This window comes from Pongo abelii, chromosome 9 (assembly GCF_028885655.2).
Source record: "Pongo abelii isolate AG06213 chromosome 9, NHGRI_mPonAbe1-v2.0_pri, whole genome shotgun sequence".
Lineage (NCBI taxonomy): Eukaryota > Metazoa > Chordata > Mammalia > Primates > Hominidae > Pongo > Pongo abelii.
The window spans coordinates 95,239,518-95,256,280 of NC_071994.2; the positions used below are offsets into that span (position 1 = coordinate 95,239,518).

At 38.6% G+C, this 16,763-nt stretch overlaps 1 protein-coding gene across 12 annotated transcripts in view; it reads left to right on the plus strand.

Moving 5' to 3' along the window:
• The window catches only part of FAT3 (FAT atypical cadherin 3), a 673,325-nt gene that overhangs the window by 118,820 nt on the left and 537,742 nt on the right, over window positions 1-16,763 (plus strand). For all 12 annotated transcript variants that reach the window (XM_054524904.2, XM_054524910.1, XM_054524913.1 and 9 more), the window contains one exon: window positions 11,258-14,566. In XM_054524904.2, coding sequence (XP_054380879.1) covers window positions 11,275-14,566 — 3,292 coding nt within the window. In that variant the 5' untranslated portion in view covers window positions 11,258-11,274. The remainder of the gene's footprint in view (window positions 1-11,257; window positions 14,567-16,763) is intronic.

Here is a 16,763-nt window from a genome sequence, read left to right on the forward strand (position 1 = left end):
CCTGAAAACATGGGAAAGGCATTGAAGTGTTTGTGCAGGGCTAGGATTTGTGTAGGTTTCAGCTAAGTGGCTGGTTGGTTGTAGCAGGAGTGCTATGGAGGGGATGAGAGTGGAGATGTCAGACTGGTAAGTGGCTTAAGGCTATAGGGTTGCTGTCATCTTTTGCACAGTCAACTGATGCTTGGCCCCTTAGTTGTTCTCTCATTCACCTCATTGGCTGTGAAGTGTAATCTGCTGTGGCTCCATTGCCTTAACTGTATTTGAACTCATTGAGTTCATATACATTCATTTTCTGTTTGAACCATCTGCATTGGATTGCTTTCTCACTCTGGCTTTCAGTTTCAAAAATGATACCAGGATCCCAAAGAGGGGATTGGAGGAGCAAAACAAGCTGATTGTCCTTGGTAACCTCATTTCAAGGATACAACATGTTCTAGGAAGTCACTTCATTGGCCATACCTTACCCACCCCGAGTTCTAATTCTTCCAAAGATCCACATTGACCTGTTGTTAGGAAGACTCTGTGGGTAGTCCCATGTGGTGATTGAAGGGGTGACCTTGGTCTCATTAGCACTGAGTACTAATCCAGGCAATGTGGGCTTATATGCACCCGTCAATAATGAATAACCTTAATGGGGAATATGGGAGAGCTGAAGGAACAAGACTTGCATTTTGCCTTGTTTGCTAAGACACAGTTTTCAGTGATGGTAATATCAGGAGACAAGACTGACAAGATTTCTGGATTGTCAGCAAACTTTTAGATTGTATTCCTTGACCCACATGCACGCTCTTTTAAATCCTTGGAATGCTTATTGCTGCCTGTTTCCAAATAATCTTCTTTTTCTCCTCCCATGTTATAATTTCTACCTCTCTGCAGTATGTTCATCCTTCTATTAATATATGTTAAGCTGTTTGGTTTCTTCTTTTCCTTTCTGAGTTCATTCAGATTGCTGCCTGAAATACTATTTTAGAGTCTCAGCCATTTTGTGATATATTGTTTCTTTATTTCTTGCATAATTATTTTCTCCCTTCTCCTTTCCTGGTACTCATCTGCTCATATCCCAACCTTCATGAAGCCAGATATAGCTAATATTATCCCATTTTAGAGAGCTGAGTGTGTGTTACTCTTCTCATTCAATTCATTTTAGCAAGTTTTCATTGTCTACCTACCATGGATGAACTCAGTGTTGCTGCCTTACATTCTTGGGGGACGTTTAGCCAAATAGACAAGCACGTATAAAACCACCTGCTTGAGCCTGTGTCTGCGTTGTCTAGGGCAAGAACTGGTCCCATGTGTAAATGTGGTAAGATTTGGAACTGAATTATTATTCTCTCATAAGTCCTCCACAAACTTCAGGATGTCTTATCATTTATCACATCTTTTTTTGGAGTTTCCATTCTTTGGAAAATGGTTACGTGATGCCCCTTCACCTCAATGATGTATGGCAGCTCTGCATATGCCCACGCCTCCCCTCCCTACCATGCACTGGCTTTCCCCTTGCCCTGTGTTACCATCTGTTTCTCAACAGGAAAGGGGTGCAACAAGGGAAGGTCCTCTATCTTCTGCTTCCCTGTGTTCCGATTTCACTTTGTAGATTCTCTTTTCCTTGAAAGAGACTCACTTTTAAAGGGGAATGGCAATTGGGATGGCTAAAAAGATGTTAACTTTTGGAAATATAACAGATGGCAGGAACTTGGCAGAGCAGTAAAAATCCATTGTGTCAGACTGTAGAAATCAGAGGCTCTCCAAGCACTTTTTTTTCTGAACCACATTTTGCCCCCCGACTATTGGAATTAACACTATTTATTTGTTCCACTTGAAATGATTTGGCCCCTTTTCTCTTCCAAGCTGTTTTTCCAGAGTAAATGCTATTACTAGAAAAGGTTTTCTTTTTTTTTTCTTTCTTTTTAAAAAATTGTAAGCATGAGAGAATACTAATATATTTACCCTTTGGTTTCTGTCAGCGAGGCCTATAAGAGAAAAAATGAAATCATGCATTTTTCTGGCACATTTTTTCAGACAGCCAAGCATAGGAGCAAATTATATCCTCTCCTTACTTTTTTTTTTTTATCTTATACCATGATGAATTTCTTTCTCCAGAGAGAGAAGCGATTTTTAAAAGGCTTGAACAACATGCTAATCTTTCCTTCTGATAGCCCCTGGTTGAATTACTCCTGAATTTGAAGCATTTACTGATGAAATGATACTTGACATTAACCAGTGTTGTATGGAAATATTTCTAGCACCTGGGGAGAAAATAAAGGAGGGTATTCATAACACTGCCGCTGTGTGGCTGAATCTTCCATTTTTCTCAGAACCAACTTGAATTACTCTTGCTGCATGCTGACTGACTTCTTTCCTAAGAGACCACTCTTAGACAGGAAGATTTGCACCACTGGAAAAAGTTAGAATTTAGAGTATTATTATAATGAAAAAGGTTGGGTTTTGGTCATGGTCTACTTGGCTATTTGGCAGAACCAGCTGAAGGCTTTGGTTTGGGATTTTTTTTCCCTTGTGCAGAATGACAAAGGTGATATTATATCCCTGTAAATAAAATACTCTTCTTGTTATAAAGCCGTACTTAGACTTAGAGCTCAGGGTAGACAAGCAGAGTTTTCCACAGAGAGTTGAAATATGACCTTGGCTTTTGGTTTTGTATCTCAGGATATTTTTGACTTGGCCAACTACTTTTGGCCATTGACTAAGTAAAACTAGATAAGAAAAATTATGAAAATATATGGATGATTATTCAACCTTGAGAAGATTCTTCTCTTCGTGTTAGACCTTGTAGCTCACAGAACTGTGCAAATTCTCTATTTGCTTTTTTTCTAGTGGGAAAAAATGTTTAGCACAGCAAATTATGGAGCAGTTGTCTCATTCTTCAGTCGAAATGTGGGGATGTGTTTATATGACAAGTATTAGAACAGTTTCTTCAGGGATAACACTCAGCTTAGTTAACATGATAATTTGTACCCTATGATATGGTGTAGGAGGAAGGAGAATAATGAGTCTTCAGAATCTTGGGATTGATTATACCTCACTTCCAAAGCTTTCCAGGCAGCTAGAGCCACAGTGTCTAGCTTAGACTCAATGTTGCCCCAACTCTATTTCACAAAACACTCTTTCTTTAAGACTTTGCAGTATAGGTATGGGGTATAGGGGGAAAGAAAGGAATTCATGATCAAATAGATTTTTGAAATTGTACATATTATATCCCTTGGGATCCCAAATTACATAGCATGATTGTGCATGTAACAAGTATTTACTGAATTCTGACTATGCACCATGGAACTTTATTTCTAATAGTAAAAGTAGACAATAGGTGCTGTAGCCCTCACTTATCCATGGTTTCACTTCCCAATGTCTCACTTATCCACTGCCAACCGCAGTCCCAACATATCAAATGGAAAATTCCAAAAATAAACCATTCATAAGTTTTCAATTTCATGCCATTTTGAGTTACCTGATGAACTCTCAGTTCATCCCTCACTGTTCCTCCAACATCCTGCTGGGTTGAGAATCCTCCCTTTGTCCAGCATGTCCATGCTGTGCATGTTTTCCTCCCCTTAGTCACTTAGTAGCCGTTTTGTTATCAGATCACCAATCCTGGTATTGCAGTGTTTGTGTTCAAGTCACCCTTACTGTGGTTAATAATGGCCCCAAAGCTCAAGAGTAGTGATTCTGGCAATTTTGATATGCTGGAAAGAAACTGTACACTGCTTCCTTTAAGTGAAAAGGTGAAAGTTCCTGACTTCATAAGAAAAGAAAAAAATGTTGAGATTGCTAAGACCTAGAGTAAGAGTGAATCTTCTATCCACGAAGTTGTGAAGAAGGAAAAAGAAATCTGTGCTGGTTTTGCTGTCACACACCTGAAACTGCAAGAGTTACAGCCACAGTGTGTGATAAGTGCTTAGTTTAGATGGAAAAGGCATTAAGTTTGTGGGTGGAAAACATAAACGGTAACACATCCCGATTGATGGCAGTCGGGTTTGGTTTCAGGCATTCACTGGGTGTCTTGAAACGTACCCTCCTCAGATAAGGCTGGGGGAGGGCACTATATCTACTGTGCTTTCATATGGAGATTAAAAAGTGGAGTAAATTTTTAGAGGTGACTCAGGATGGGAGATGAGGGAGGTGTATTTTGGAGCATATTAAAGGCTCCAGGAAGTTCTACCTTAAGAAACCTCTTTATCTTTGTTCAACTAGTGTTTCCTAAAGAGTATTTTAGTTGCCTGTCTATACAGAATTAGTGTGTCATGGAACACAGTTTGGGAAATAGTGGGCTAGCTATTTCCACAGGGTCTCTATGTTTTATGATTGTAATTCCTAATTGGACTGATGTTCATTTCATCTTCTCCCCGGAGCCTGCTGTAGAGTTAATGGTGTATGCCGACTAGCCCAGTCCCCCTCACCAAAAATTGATTCATTTTTTACCATTTTAAGGCTGTTTGTTAGATACTATAAGAAGAAATAAGGCCCATAACTTTTCTTCAAGGAGCTTATGGTCCAATGTATACTTTAAAGATACACGTAAGTAACTAATCTAAGGAAGACAGTACTATCAGAAAGGTAGGTAGAAATAAAATACAGAGAATATTTAGAGCAGTGGTTCTCAAAGTGGGGTCCCAGGACCAGCATCTCTTCAGAACTTGTTAGAATTGTAAATTCTCAGGCCCCACCCCGGATCAACAGAGTCAGAAACTCTGCAGTGGTACCCCCAAATCTGAAATTTAACAAGCCTTATGATGTTTCTGATGGTCTCTAGAGTTTAAGAGTCACAGCTTTAGAAGAAGTGGTGCTCACATTTGAATGGGGAATCTCCAAAATAGCTTCATAGAATTGGTGGGTGGCATTTTATCTAAACCTTCTGAGTAAAACTTGTAGGTGCAGATGGGTAGAGACCTGCATTCCTAAAGGAGGCAAGAGCTGTCAGAGTCAAATTCACAGCGGAGATCTTAGGTCTAGTTTTAGCTTTTTTATAGGCAAGCTGTGTGACCTTGTTCAAATCACATAACCTGTCTCAATCTGTTTCCTCAATGGTTAAACTAGGGTGTTGGGGTAGACAAGCTTATGATCCCTTTGGCTATAAAACTCAATGACTTTACAAGGGTTTGGCTCAGTATTTCATTATGTAATGTGAATAATGGCATAACCTAAATTATTGTGATTCAAATACTTAGTATATTATCTTACACATTCTCTAGCTACAATGGTTTGTATTTTAAAAAAATAACCTGCATCAAACCCTTTTTCTTCTTTTCAGGCAGCCATTAGCATCAGCCAGGGAGTAAAACTATTCCCAAGTATGTCATACGAGCAGTCTATAACTGATTTCAGGAGCAAGGACCCAGAACATAAAGTAGTGCCATGAGAATGGTAATTTGAGTGGTATCAGAATAGGCTGCTCTAGAAGATAGGGCTAAGCAGTATCTGGCTGTTCTGGGACTCATCATTGCAAGGAGAAATCTTGCTTGAACTCCCCAGGAATTAAATGATAGGTCTAAGGAGTAGCTCCCTAATGCATCTGTAGTTTTCGGAGTTTGAAAGTGCACACACAGGAATTGGAATCGATTACAGAGCTCTGGCAATAGCTTTTGGCCATGTCACCATGCACAGGACCTCTCTGTGGCATTGACTCTGACCCCTGGCACAAGTTTGTGATCTGTGAAAGGGTAGCTTTCATGTTGGGTGTGGTCCCTCTCTGGACCCTTTATCCTTACCTCAGTTTTACTTGTTTTTTGTTTTGTATCCCTGCTTCTGAAAACCTTAATAATTATGTCAGTTAATATTCACAGAATATTTACTATGTGCCAGACACTATGTTAAGCCTTTTACCTGAGAGTGGGAACTCTTATACTCCCCATTTTAAAGACAGAGAAACTGAGATTTAATAAAGCTTTCAGTATTAGCCCCAAAGTCACCCAGGCACTAGATGGCAAGTCCTGGATTCAACTCAGGTTTCTCTGACCTTTGAGGCTAACATAGTTTTCTTCCTTTGTTTTTAGTAAAGAAAGGACATTCTTTCCTTTACCTTTGATGTGTGTTTTTTTCTACCGGAGAATAAAACGTAGGGTAGGTTGTAAATTTTACTCCCCGTCTTGTGATTCCCAGATTTTGTCTTCTCTAAAATCTGCCTTTATTAATGATAATAGCTAACAATTATATACAATGTGCCATGAGGTGTTTTAAGTATTTTCCATTCATTAACTCAAATCCTATTTGGTAGGCATTATTGTTCTCATTTTATAGAAGAATAAACTGAGGTGCAGAGAGGTTCAATAGCTTGCCTGGGGTTGTAAAGCTAGTAAATGGCATAGATAGGATTCAAATGCAGGCAGTCAATTGCCAAAGTGCACGTTCTGTAACCATTGCATGCTCTGCCTTTGTGTTGGCATTGGCTCTGGCACTGCATACACCGGAGCAGAGACTGATCTTCCATTTGCAGTTTGAACACGGGTCACCTTCCTCAAGGACTCCTGTCAAGGGGACTCTACATTGACTTTGTTCTTTGCTTTACAGCCTAACATAGAAAATTTCTTGAGTACCGTCCCAATTTGGCTAACAAAATCCCCTCAAAATAGAAAAGATAGGAAGAGAGGGAATGAAAATGAAATATATTTTTAAAATACCTTTGGTAGTGTTCAGAAGTTTCACCAATTTAAGCAGACCAGATTAATGTTGGCATAAAACAGCTTTGTCAGGTTACCAAAGCAAGCATAGGTACCCTGCAGAGCCAAGGCTGCCCTAGAGAGGTAGTCTCTGTGATTGCTGTTCACTGCCCCCAAGGTCTCTGGTATTTATTCATCCATGGAAAGAAAAATCTGCATGCCCTTCTGAGTCCCACAGTAAGATCCATCCTAACAGAGCAGAAGGGCAGAATGGGGAGGCACACCAGGAATGCCTCTGAAAAATAAATGTCTCAAAGTTTGATGGCTTGATGATCTCTTTGGAGATTATATCAAAAATTATTGATTATGTTAGTAAGTTGTAGAAAATAGTCTCTGAGGTTGGGAACTAAGTGCTTTCTTTAAAATAATCTAGAAGCAGTAGAATAAATCAATGTGCGGAGCATCTAAAACACTGTAACTATCATATTGGCTTCACAAATAGCTTGGCTTCAATGTGGAAAAGGCAATATTATTTTTTAAAAAACCTCAACAGTTGTCTTGGCATGCTAAAAAGAAAAGAAGACAAAATTCGATTCTATTATTTGCTTTGCAAAATTTTACAACATTCCTAGCTTCTAGCACTCGTTTATTTCCTAATCAGTGGGAAAACTGCAAGGCTTTTTAAAATAATTTGTGCCAGATAGGGCTTTTTTTTTTCCTTTGCCACAATAAAGATACAAAATCCTTAAAAGATATTTTGTTTTCAACAACTGAATTTGACAAACTTAGCCCTGCTCAGTTTTTTGGTGGTAGGTCTAAATTTCAGTACGTGATAATACTACTCCACTTATGCTTGTTTTGAAATATTTTCTATTTGCATTTAAGACCACTGATTTCGGTTTATAAGAAAACAATTCCAACAATGTATCTTGCTGAAAGAATAACTCACTATGCAAAAGCACCAATTTTTGAATAGTTTAATGATACATTTTCATATTATGACAGCATTCTTTGCCTTGAAAGATTCACAGAAAGATTTGTAAAAGTAACTATCCCCTTAGGGCACTTTAATGTTTATTTATAAACAGTTAACTACTTAGAGGAAGAAATAACACCAGGGAGAGTAATATGGTGTCAGAAAAGGAAGATGACTCCAAAATAATGATAAACCACAGCTCTAAAATTGTAATGTAACTCAATGAAAACTAATTCAATTGAAGCGTGTTTCAGTTTGGTATTAGCTCTGAACCTGGGAAACTTAAGTCCTGGCATTAGGGGTATCTCTTCATTTTATGGACCCTAGTTTCTTCATCTGTAAACTCAGGAGATTGGAACAGATGATCTTTAAGGCTCCTTTGAACCTGTATAATTTCTTGATTCGGTTTCCTGAAGTAAGATGTGCTTTTTGTTGGGGAATAGGAAACGGAGCATATTAAAGGCATCTGAGCCTCTGGTTACATTAGTACTTAGGGTTCTGTTCAACAAACGAGTGTTGTTTGCTTCCTGTGTGGTGGGTGCTGTACTGGATGCTGGGAATAGAGTGATGTACTTCTCATCAGGTTTCCTTAAGTAGAAGTTCAAAGTGTGAATGAGGGGGCAGACTCAGAAAAGTTCAGTTGAACTGAATTTTTCATGGGGGAAGTTTTCCTCTCTGATGACCATGGAGTCTAGACTCCTTGGGCTAAGGATCGGCAAAATTACTGTTACAGGAAGTCTTCTCAGCACAGAATAGTGAGTGGGAAATAAGGCAGAAACTTTATTTGTATTTCTCTGGAGCATTCTGGGAGTGATCCCAGTATTTCACCTTGAGAGAGTGTAACCTAACCTTCACATTCCCTTACGAGAGACTCGCTTACTTCACCATGTTCACATGTCCACAGTGAGCCTAAAAATGTCTCCACTGCTTTGGAGCCTTTTGAGATGATGAAATAGAGACTCCCGAGGCATACAAAATACTATTAAAGCTTCTGTTAGTGTACTTCCGTGATCACTACAGAGAGGTTCTTTTGCTCCCATATTTCAGCTGACTGTGCTCCACAAAGTAGACACCCCAATCACACTGTGGGCTTTGCCACTCTGCTAGGTAGGACATTTGAACCTACTGCATCCAGAAAACCCCAAATTTATCATTTTCTTAATAAAGTTTCCTTTGAAATGACCAGCAGCCCAATGATGTCTTTCTAGGAACTTACTGAGCAGGGTCACCAGCGGCCGTCTGACTTGGTCCCTGCCCTAGTTACAAGAGCTGCTGTCCACAGGCTGCCTGTTCCACTTAGCATATGCAATGTCTCTAAAGAACTGCCTGTGAAATTAACTTCCTTTATAAACGCTTACTCCCTTTTTCAGCTTTTCATTTTTGCTGTCTATTAATGCCTGTAAAGTCCCTAAATTAAACTTGACTTTTTCTATCTGTAACTCCATGTTTTCTACTGGATACTTCAGCAGATGATAGCAGCAAGATATCTTACATTCCCAGGCAGAACCAGCATTTGCATGCTCAGGGTTTCACTTCAGGAGAGTCTCCTGTAAGGTGGAGCTGAAAAAAAAAAAAATAGGAAAGCCTTGTGGGGTATGCAGAGAGCCTGAGCTCTAATCTAGAGTCTGCTAGACTCTATCAATGACTATTAAATTTAGACAGTTTCCACAGTTTCATGACTACGTGGGTTAAAAGATAAAAACTTTTTCCTATTTTAGCCAGTAAAATTAATCAAGGAGAGGGGAGAAAGGAGGTATTCAACAAGAAAAAGTTAAGTCTATTTAGACTTAACTAATAAAGTCTAGATAGGAAAATGAGGTTTTATATTCTCATTAACAAAAAGGTTATAATAATATGTGCCTTGCTAACCTTGGATATGAAAGGGTTTTATAAACCATATAATTTGTAATATTTTAATATGTTAAACTCCTGTAGGGTTTTTTTTTTTTTTCAGTTTGCAGCCAATAATTAGAACTACATTAAAACCAGAGAGGAGATAACCAAAAAGATATGCTGGGGGCAGGGATGGGTTGTGCTTTTTAAAATCAATGACATATGTTGACTATTTCATTAGAATTAAATTATGTCATATATGCTTCTAGGATCCTTAATTATTTCATTCTTGCTTGCAGGTAATTTTGAGAGAGTGATTGTGTGATGGGGAAAAGCATGGATTTTAGAGAAAGATTAAGATCCTGCTTTGCTACTTGCCGGCTGGGGAACATTGCTTGGGCAAATGTCTCAACTAAATAGATTAACTTCTCTGACCCTCAGTTTTCTAATATGTCATTGGGTAAAATAGTACCTATTACTTAGGATTGTCATGAAGATTAAATACAACAAAGTGGAAAAATGACTGACACAGTGCCTACATCATTGCATGCCTGCAAAGAAATTCATTTTCCATCTCCTCTCATCTTCACGTTCCCTGTAAAGGAAGAAAAGGAGAATGTCAGGGGCTTGCAGAGTATAAGACTGTATGGAAGAACTCATATTTGGGGGTTCTAAAAATCTGATCCTTTGGATATGAATAGACAACTTTTTCTTGTTGAATACCTCCTTTCTCCCCTCTCCTTGATTGATTTTACTGGCTAAAATAGGAAAAAGTTTGTATCTTTTAACCCACATAGTCATGAAACTGTAGAAACTGTCCAAATTTAATAGTCATTGATGAAAGTAATTGGAAGTATCTCTTGTAATTTCTTAAGTTTTTCTTGCAAGTAATCACTCTTACCTCCCTTGTTCTGAATAGTTCTGGATATCACTCCAGTCATATAGCTCCTTAGGGATTATTGTCTCTGCTTTGTAACTTGACACTTTGTTCATTCTCATGGCGTTGCATTATGCATAAACCTTGATCAGTTTAAAAGTAAGCACAATAAAAGATGGTAATACCTTGAAGCATTTTTAAAAGATTATAATTATAAAAGTAATTATGTAACTATTGATGAACAATGTTCATTGAAGAAAAGTTAGAAAATGCAAATATGCCACCAAATCCCAAAACACAGTTAATCCTTTTTAAATATAGAAATTCAGTTGCACATATAGATGTTTGTATAATAATAGAACTCATGCTATATATACTGTTTGATGACCTTTTTTCCTTAGCATTACATCTTACTGCATCTGAAAATGGACATCTTTTATGTCTCTATTTTTAATGACTGCATAGTATTTTATTTTATGAATATACCATGAATTATTCAGTCCTCTATTGATAGGCATTTAGCATCTCTTCATTTTTTTTTTTTTACTTTAAACTGTGCTATAACAGATAATTGTCTAAATGTTTCTATAGGATAATTACTGCAAAGGCAGTTCTAAGTCAAAGGTAAATGCACTTAAGGCCTCCAATATATCTCTAAATTGACCTTCAGAATGTAAGAAATCTTGTACCAATGAACAACCTTGTCAGTAGTATAAAAGTGTTATTTAAAACAAAGTGTCACTTGAAAACAATTCTTACAAGATTGGGCTAAATTCTAGTAATCTTGAGTTCCTTATTACCTAGTAGTGGCAAGGTTTCTAATTTTTTCTTATATTGCTGTTTTAGTAAAAAGATTTTATGATAAAGTTTTAAAAAGCATGGCTTCCTAGTAGTTATTTCCCACTCTCCCCCTTCTTCTAGGATGGTTAATTTATCTTTTCTCTCTCTCTTTCTTCCCTCCAGGATGGAAGTATGATGTGATGGATATAATTATGGGACACTGTGTGGGCACACGGCCTCCTCCTTGTTGCCTCATCCTCCTGCTTTTCAAGCTTTTGGCCACTGTCTCCCAGGGGCTGCCAGGGACTGGACCCCTGGGCTTCCACTTCACACATTCCATTTATAATGCTACCGTGTATGAGAACTCAGCAGCAAGGACCTACGTCAACAGCCAGAGTAGAATGGGCATCACCTTAATAGATCTATCCTGGGATATCAAATACAGAATAGTGTCCGGAGACGAGGAAGGCTTTTTCAAAGCAGAGGAAGTCATCATTGCAGATTTCTGTTTTCTCAGAATAAGAACTAAAGGTGGCAATTCTGCCATATTAAATAGGGAAATCCAGGATAATTATTTATTGATAGTAAAAGGTTCTGTCAGAGGAGAGGATTTGGAAGCATGGACGAAAGTGAATATACAGGTTTTAGATATGAATGATCTGAGACCTTTGTTTTCACCCACAACATACTCTGTTACCATAGCAGAAAGCACACCTCTAAGGACTAGTGTTGCCCAGGTGACTGCAACAGATGCAGATATTGGTTCCAATGGAGAATTCTACTACTACTTTAAAAATAAAGTTGATCTCTTTTCAGTTCACCCCACGAGTGGTGTCATCTCCTTAAGTGGTCGATTAAATTATGATGAAAAGAATAGGTATGATCTGGAAATTTTGGCTGTGGACCGGGGAATGAAACTGTATGGAAACAATGGAGTGAGCAGTACTGCAAAGCTTTATGTTCACATTGAGCGCATAAATGAACATGCCCCAACAATCCATGTAGTCACTCATGTTCCTTTCTCATTGGAAAAAGAGCCAACATATGCAGTGGTTACAGTTGATGACTCAGATGATGGAGCCAATGGAGAGATCGAATCTGTTTCCATCGTGGCTGGGGATCCTTTAGATCAGTTCTTCCTGGCTAAGGAAGGAAAGTGGTTGAATGAGTACAAGATTAAGGAGAGGAAGCAGATTGACTGGGAGAGCTTTCCCTATGGGTACAATCTCACTCTTCAAGCAAAAGACAAGGGATCTCCTCAAAAATTTTCAGCATTAAAGGCAGTCTACATTGGCAACCCCGCAAGAGAGACTGTCCCTGTTAGATTTGAAAAAGAAGTGTACGATGTGAGCATAAGTGAATTTTCACCTCCTGGTGTCGTGGTTGCTATAGTAAAATTAAGTCCTGAACCGATAGATGTGGAATACAAATTATCTCCTGGTGAGGATGCAGTGTACTTTAAAATTAATCCTCGGTCGGGTCTGATTGTTACAGCACAGCCACTGAATACTGTTAAGAAGGAGGTTTATAAACTGGAGGTGACAAACAAGGAAGGAGACTTAAAAGCACAAGTCACCATCAGCATAGAAGATGCGAACGACCACACCCCAGAATTTCAGCAACCACTGTATGATGCTTATGTGAATGAAAGTGTCCCAGTGGGAACCAGCGTTCTAACAGTTTCAGCTTCTGATAAGGATAAAGGAGAAAATGGGTACATCACCTATAGTATCGCTAGCCTGAATTTGTTACCATTTGTCATTAATCAGTTTACAGGTGTTATTAGCACAACTGACGAACTGGATTTTGAATCTTCCCCAGAAATTTACAGATTCATTGTTAGAGCCTCTGACTGGGGTTCACCGTACCGCCATGAAAGTGAGGTCAATGTGACTATTCGAATAGGAAATGTCAACGACAACAGCCCTCTCTTTGAAAAAGTGGCTTGCCAGGGAGTTATTTCATATGACTTTCCGGTTGGTGGTCACATCACAGCGGTCTCAGCGATTGATATCGATGAACTTGAACTTGTAAAGTACAAAATCATTTCTGGAAATGAACTTGGCTTCTTTTATTTAAACCCAGATTCTGGTGTTTTACAGCTTAAAAAATCACTGACAAATTCTGGCATTAAAAATGGCAATTTTGCCCTCAGAATTACAGCAACTGATGGAGAGAATCTTGCAGACCCCATGTCTATTAACATTTCAGTCCTACATGGGAAAGTGTCTTCAAAGAGCTTCAGTTGCAGAGAAACTCGTGTGGCTCAAAAGCTGGCAGAGAAACTACTCATTAAGGCAAAAGCAAATGGGAAACTGAATCTGGAAGATGGATTTCTTGACTTTTATTCAATTAATAGACAGGGACCATATTTTGACAAGTCTTTTCCTTCTGATGTGGCTGTAAAGGAGGATCTGCCAGTTGGTGCTAATATTCTGAAGATTAAAGCCTATGATGCCGACTCCGGCTTCAATGGAAAAGTGCTATTTACAATATCAGATGGAAATACGGATAGTTGCTTTAATATTGATATGGAGACTGGGCAGCTTAAAGTCCTTATGCCCATGGATCGAGAACACACAGACCTCTATCTCCTTAATATCACCATCTATGACTTAGGTAATCCACAGAAATCGTCATGGAGACTGCTGACCATCAATGTGGAGGATGCTAATGACAATAGCCCAGTTTTTATTCAAGACAGTTACTCAGTTAACATTCTTGAAAGTTCAGGCATTGGTACTGAAATCATTCAAGTGGAAGCCAGAGACAAAGACTTAGGTTCTAATGGTGAAGTGACTTACTCAGTCTTGACAGATACACAGCAGTTTGCCATCAATAGCTCAACTGGAATCGTTTATGTAGCCGACCAGTTGGACCGGGAATCCAAAGCCAATTATTCTTTGAAAATAGAAGCCAGGGACAAGGCAGAGAGTGGTCAGCAGCTGTTTTCAGTTGTCACTCTTAAAGTTTTTTTAGATGATGTCAATGACTGCTCCCCAGCTTTCATTCCCAGTAGCTATAGTGTGAAGGTTCTTGAAGATCTCCCTGTTGGCACTGTCATTGCTTGGCTTGAGACCCATGATCCAGATCTTGGATTGGGGGGTCAAGTGCGCTATTCTTTGGTCAATGACTATAATGGGAGATTTGAAATAGATAAAGCAAGTGGTGCCATCCGCTTGAGCAAAGAGCTTGATTATGAGAAACAGCAGTTCTACAACCTTACTGTGCGGGCCAAAGACAAAGGGCGGCCTGTCTCTCTGTCATCTGTTTCCTTTGTTGAGGTGGAAGTGGTGGATGTCAATGAAAACCTCCACACTCCCTATTTCCCAGACTTTGCTGTTGTTGGATCTGTAAAAGAAAACTCACGCATTGGAACAAGCGTGCTGCAGGTGACTGCTCAAGATGAAGACTCCGGAAGGGATGGAGAGATCCAGTACTCCATCAGGGATGGCAGTGGTCTTGGAAGGTTCAGTATAGATGACGAGAGTGGTAAGTATAATATTTTGTGCCAAGAGTGTTGTTTCACCTCTTTTAAATGCTCAACAATGGAAAAGTAAAGGGATGTTAGGGCACTAAAATAGAATGACAAATGAGGTTGCATTTGGTGCAGAGATGACGCACATAGATGCTTTTTCTTAGAATGTTCTGGTTTGTTAGAAGATCTGTTTATAAACTAACAGCCGTGGTTTCCAGTGGGAGTCCTGGTTTGTTTTGTTTTGTTATTTTCTTGCTCAGCACTACTGCTACCAGGTCATCTTTTGATAAGCCTAAGTAATTGTCATTTCTGTTGATTGTACTCCTGACCCTCTCTAAATGAAGGACTCTGATAAAGTAAATTACATTTGAATTGGCTTTAAGTTAGAAGTATGAAATGGATTTTCAAATGGATCTTATATAGGAATCTTTCCCTTTACAGTAAGGCTTTGCAGAAGTGATATTGCATTAGTAGCTTGGTCTTTTATCTTTCATGGGTTCATCTGGTCCTTGAACAATGGGCATTTGCACTCTGTAGCTCCATTAATATAAGGAGTTGTGCTTCTACAAATGTTTTCTTAATGGAATAAATGAGTCTTGCTATGAATTTTATTTATAAAAATTGATTTTAAGAATTTATTTGTAAGGAGATATTTACAAAACATTAAAAAATATGGGGCAACATTGTTCTAGTATTTTCATCGCTTCTGACTTACTTTTTAAATTATTCATTCATAGATACAGATACAGGTTTTTAAAAATACTTGTTAGTGTCGCTATTTGTCTTTAAAATGTTCATGTGCCTGGACACATGCATGTCTTTGTGTATGTGTGTGTTTCTGTTCCTTTGTTAGCACTGTGCATTTTTCTAGATTTTAGATTGTAGACATCTCAAGTGAGGGCCTGTGTCTTCCCTATCTTGTTTAAATGATAATATTAGCACCTTACCATTTTCAGAGCACATTTACATACATTAGATACTTGTCCACAATATTCGTAGAGTGCTTTTTTTCCCTTAGTCAGCTCAAGCTGCTGTAGAAAAATACCACAGACTAGGTGGTTTAAACAACAGACATTTATTTCTCATAGTTCGGGAGGCTGGAAGTCCAAGATCAGGGCAACAGCACAGTCAAGATGAAGGCCTTCTTCTGGGCTTGTCAACTACCAACTTCTTGCCATGTCACATGCCAAAGAGAGCAGGCTTTGGTCTTTTTCTTCCCACAAGGGCACTAATGCCATCATTAAGGCTGTACCCTCATGACCTCATCAAAACCTAACTTCCTCCTAAAGGCTCTATCTCTATATAGCATCACATAGGGGGTTAGGGCTTCAGAGTATGAATTTGTAGGGGACACATACATTCAGTTCATAACAGTCCCAGTGATGATGATGATGATTAGAACAGGTGGTAGGAAGGTATCACTATAGACATACTAACTGTATATCCACAATACCAGAAAAAATGATTTAAGAAACTATATTAAATATTAGGTAGCAAGAGAGCTACATGTACCATCTCAAGTTTAAACTATAACTTTTGTATACATAGGCTCTAATTATGGCCAGTGTAAATTATAAAATTGGTCTCCATGGCTATAGTAGATTAAAAAGTCAATATTAGGAAATTCCACCCCTGACTTTGCCACATACTGTATGTTATTATGTATTCCTTATAATTTAGTTGGAATATATTTCTGCCTTTTAAGTACAAAATGTTAAAAGAGGAGAACTAGCCTCTACCGAGTGCCTACTCTGTACTAATACTTTACTACTAATAATAATGAGTTCATCGAGTACTTACAATGTGCCAGACACTGTACAGAGGGTTTTATAGACAGGTCTTATTTAATTCTTCCAACAGCACCATGAGCTGGGGCTGATAATTACCAACCCATGAACTGAGGTTCAGAGAAGACATAGAATGTGGAGCCTACTTTCAAACTTAGCTTTGTGTAACTGCACTATACCTTGCTCTCACTCATCTAAAGATAAGTTGGAATTTCCCTGCATCTACCCAACTACACTGAAATTTGGTGTTGAGCTAAAATCTGTAAGTCAATAAAGTATTAAACAGATTTCAAAATCCTTGCAACCCTGGACTTATTGACTAATGGTCCTGGTCATTGATTAACCTTCCTGTTTTCTTTATAGCCCCATTGTTTGTATGGCTCTCCAGTGATGAACTTAGCTTTGAGACTCAGGTAAATGTGGG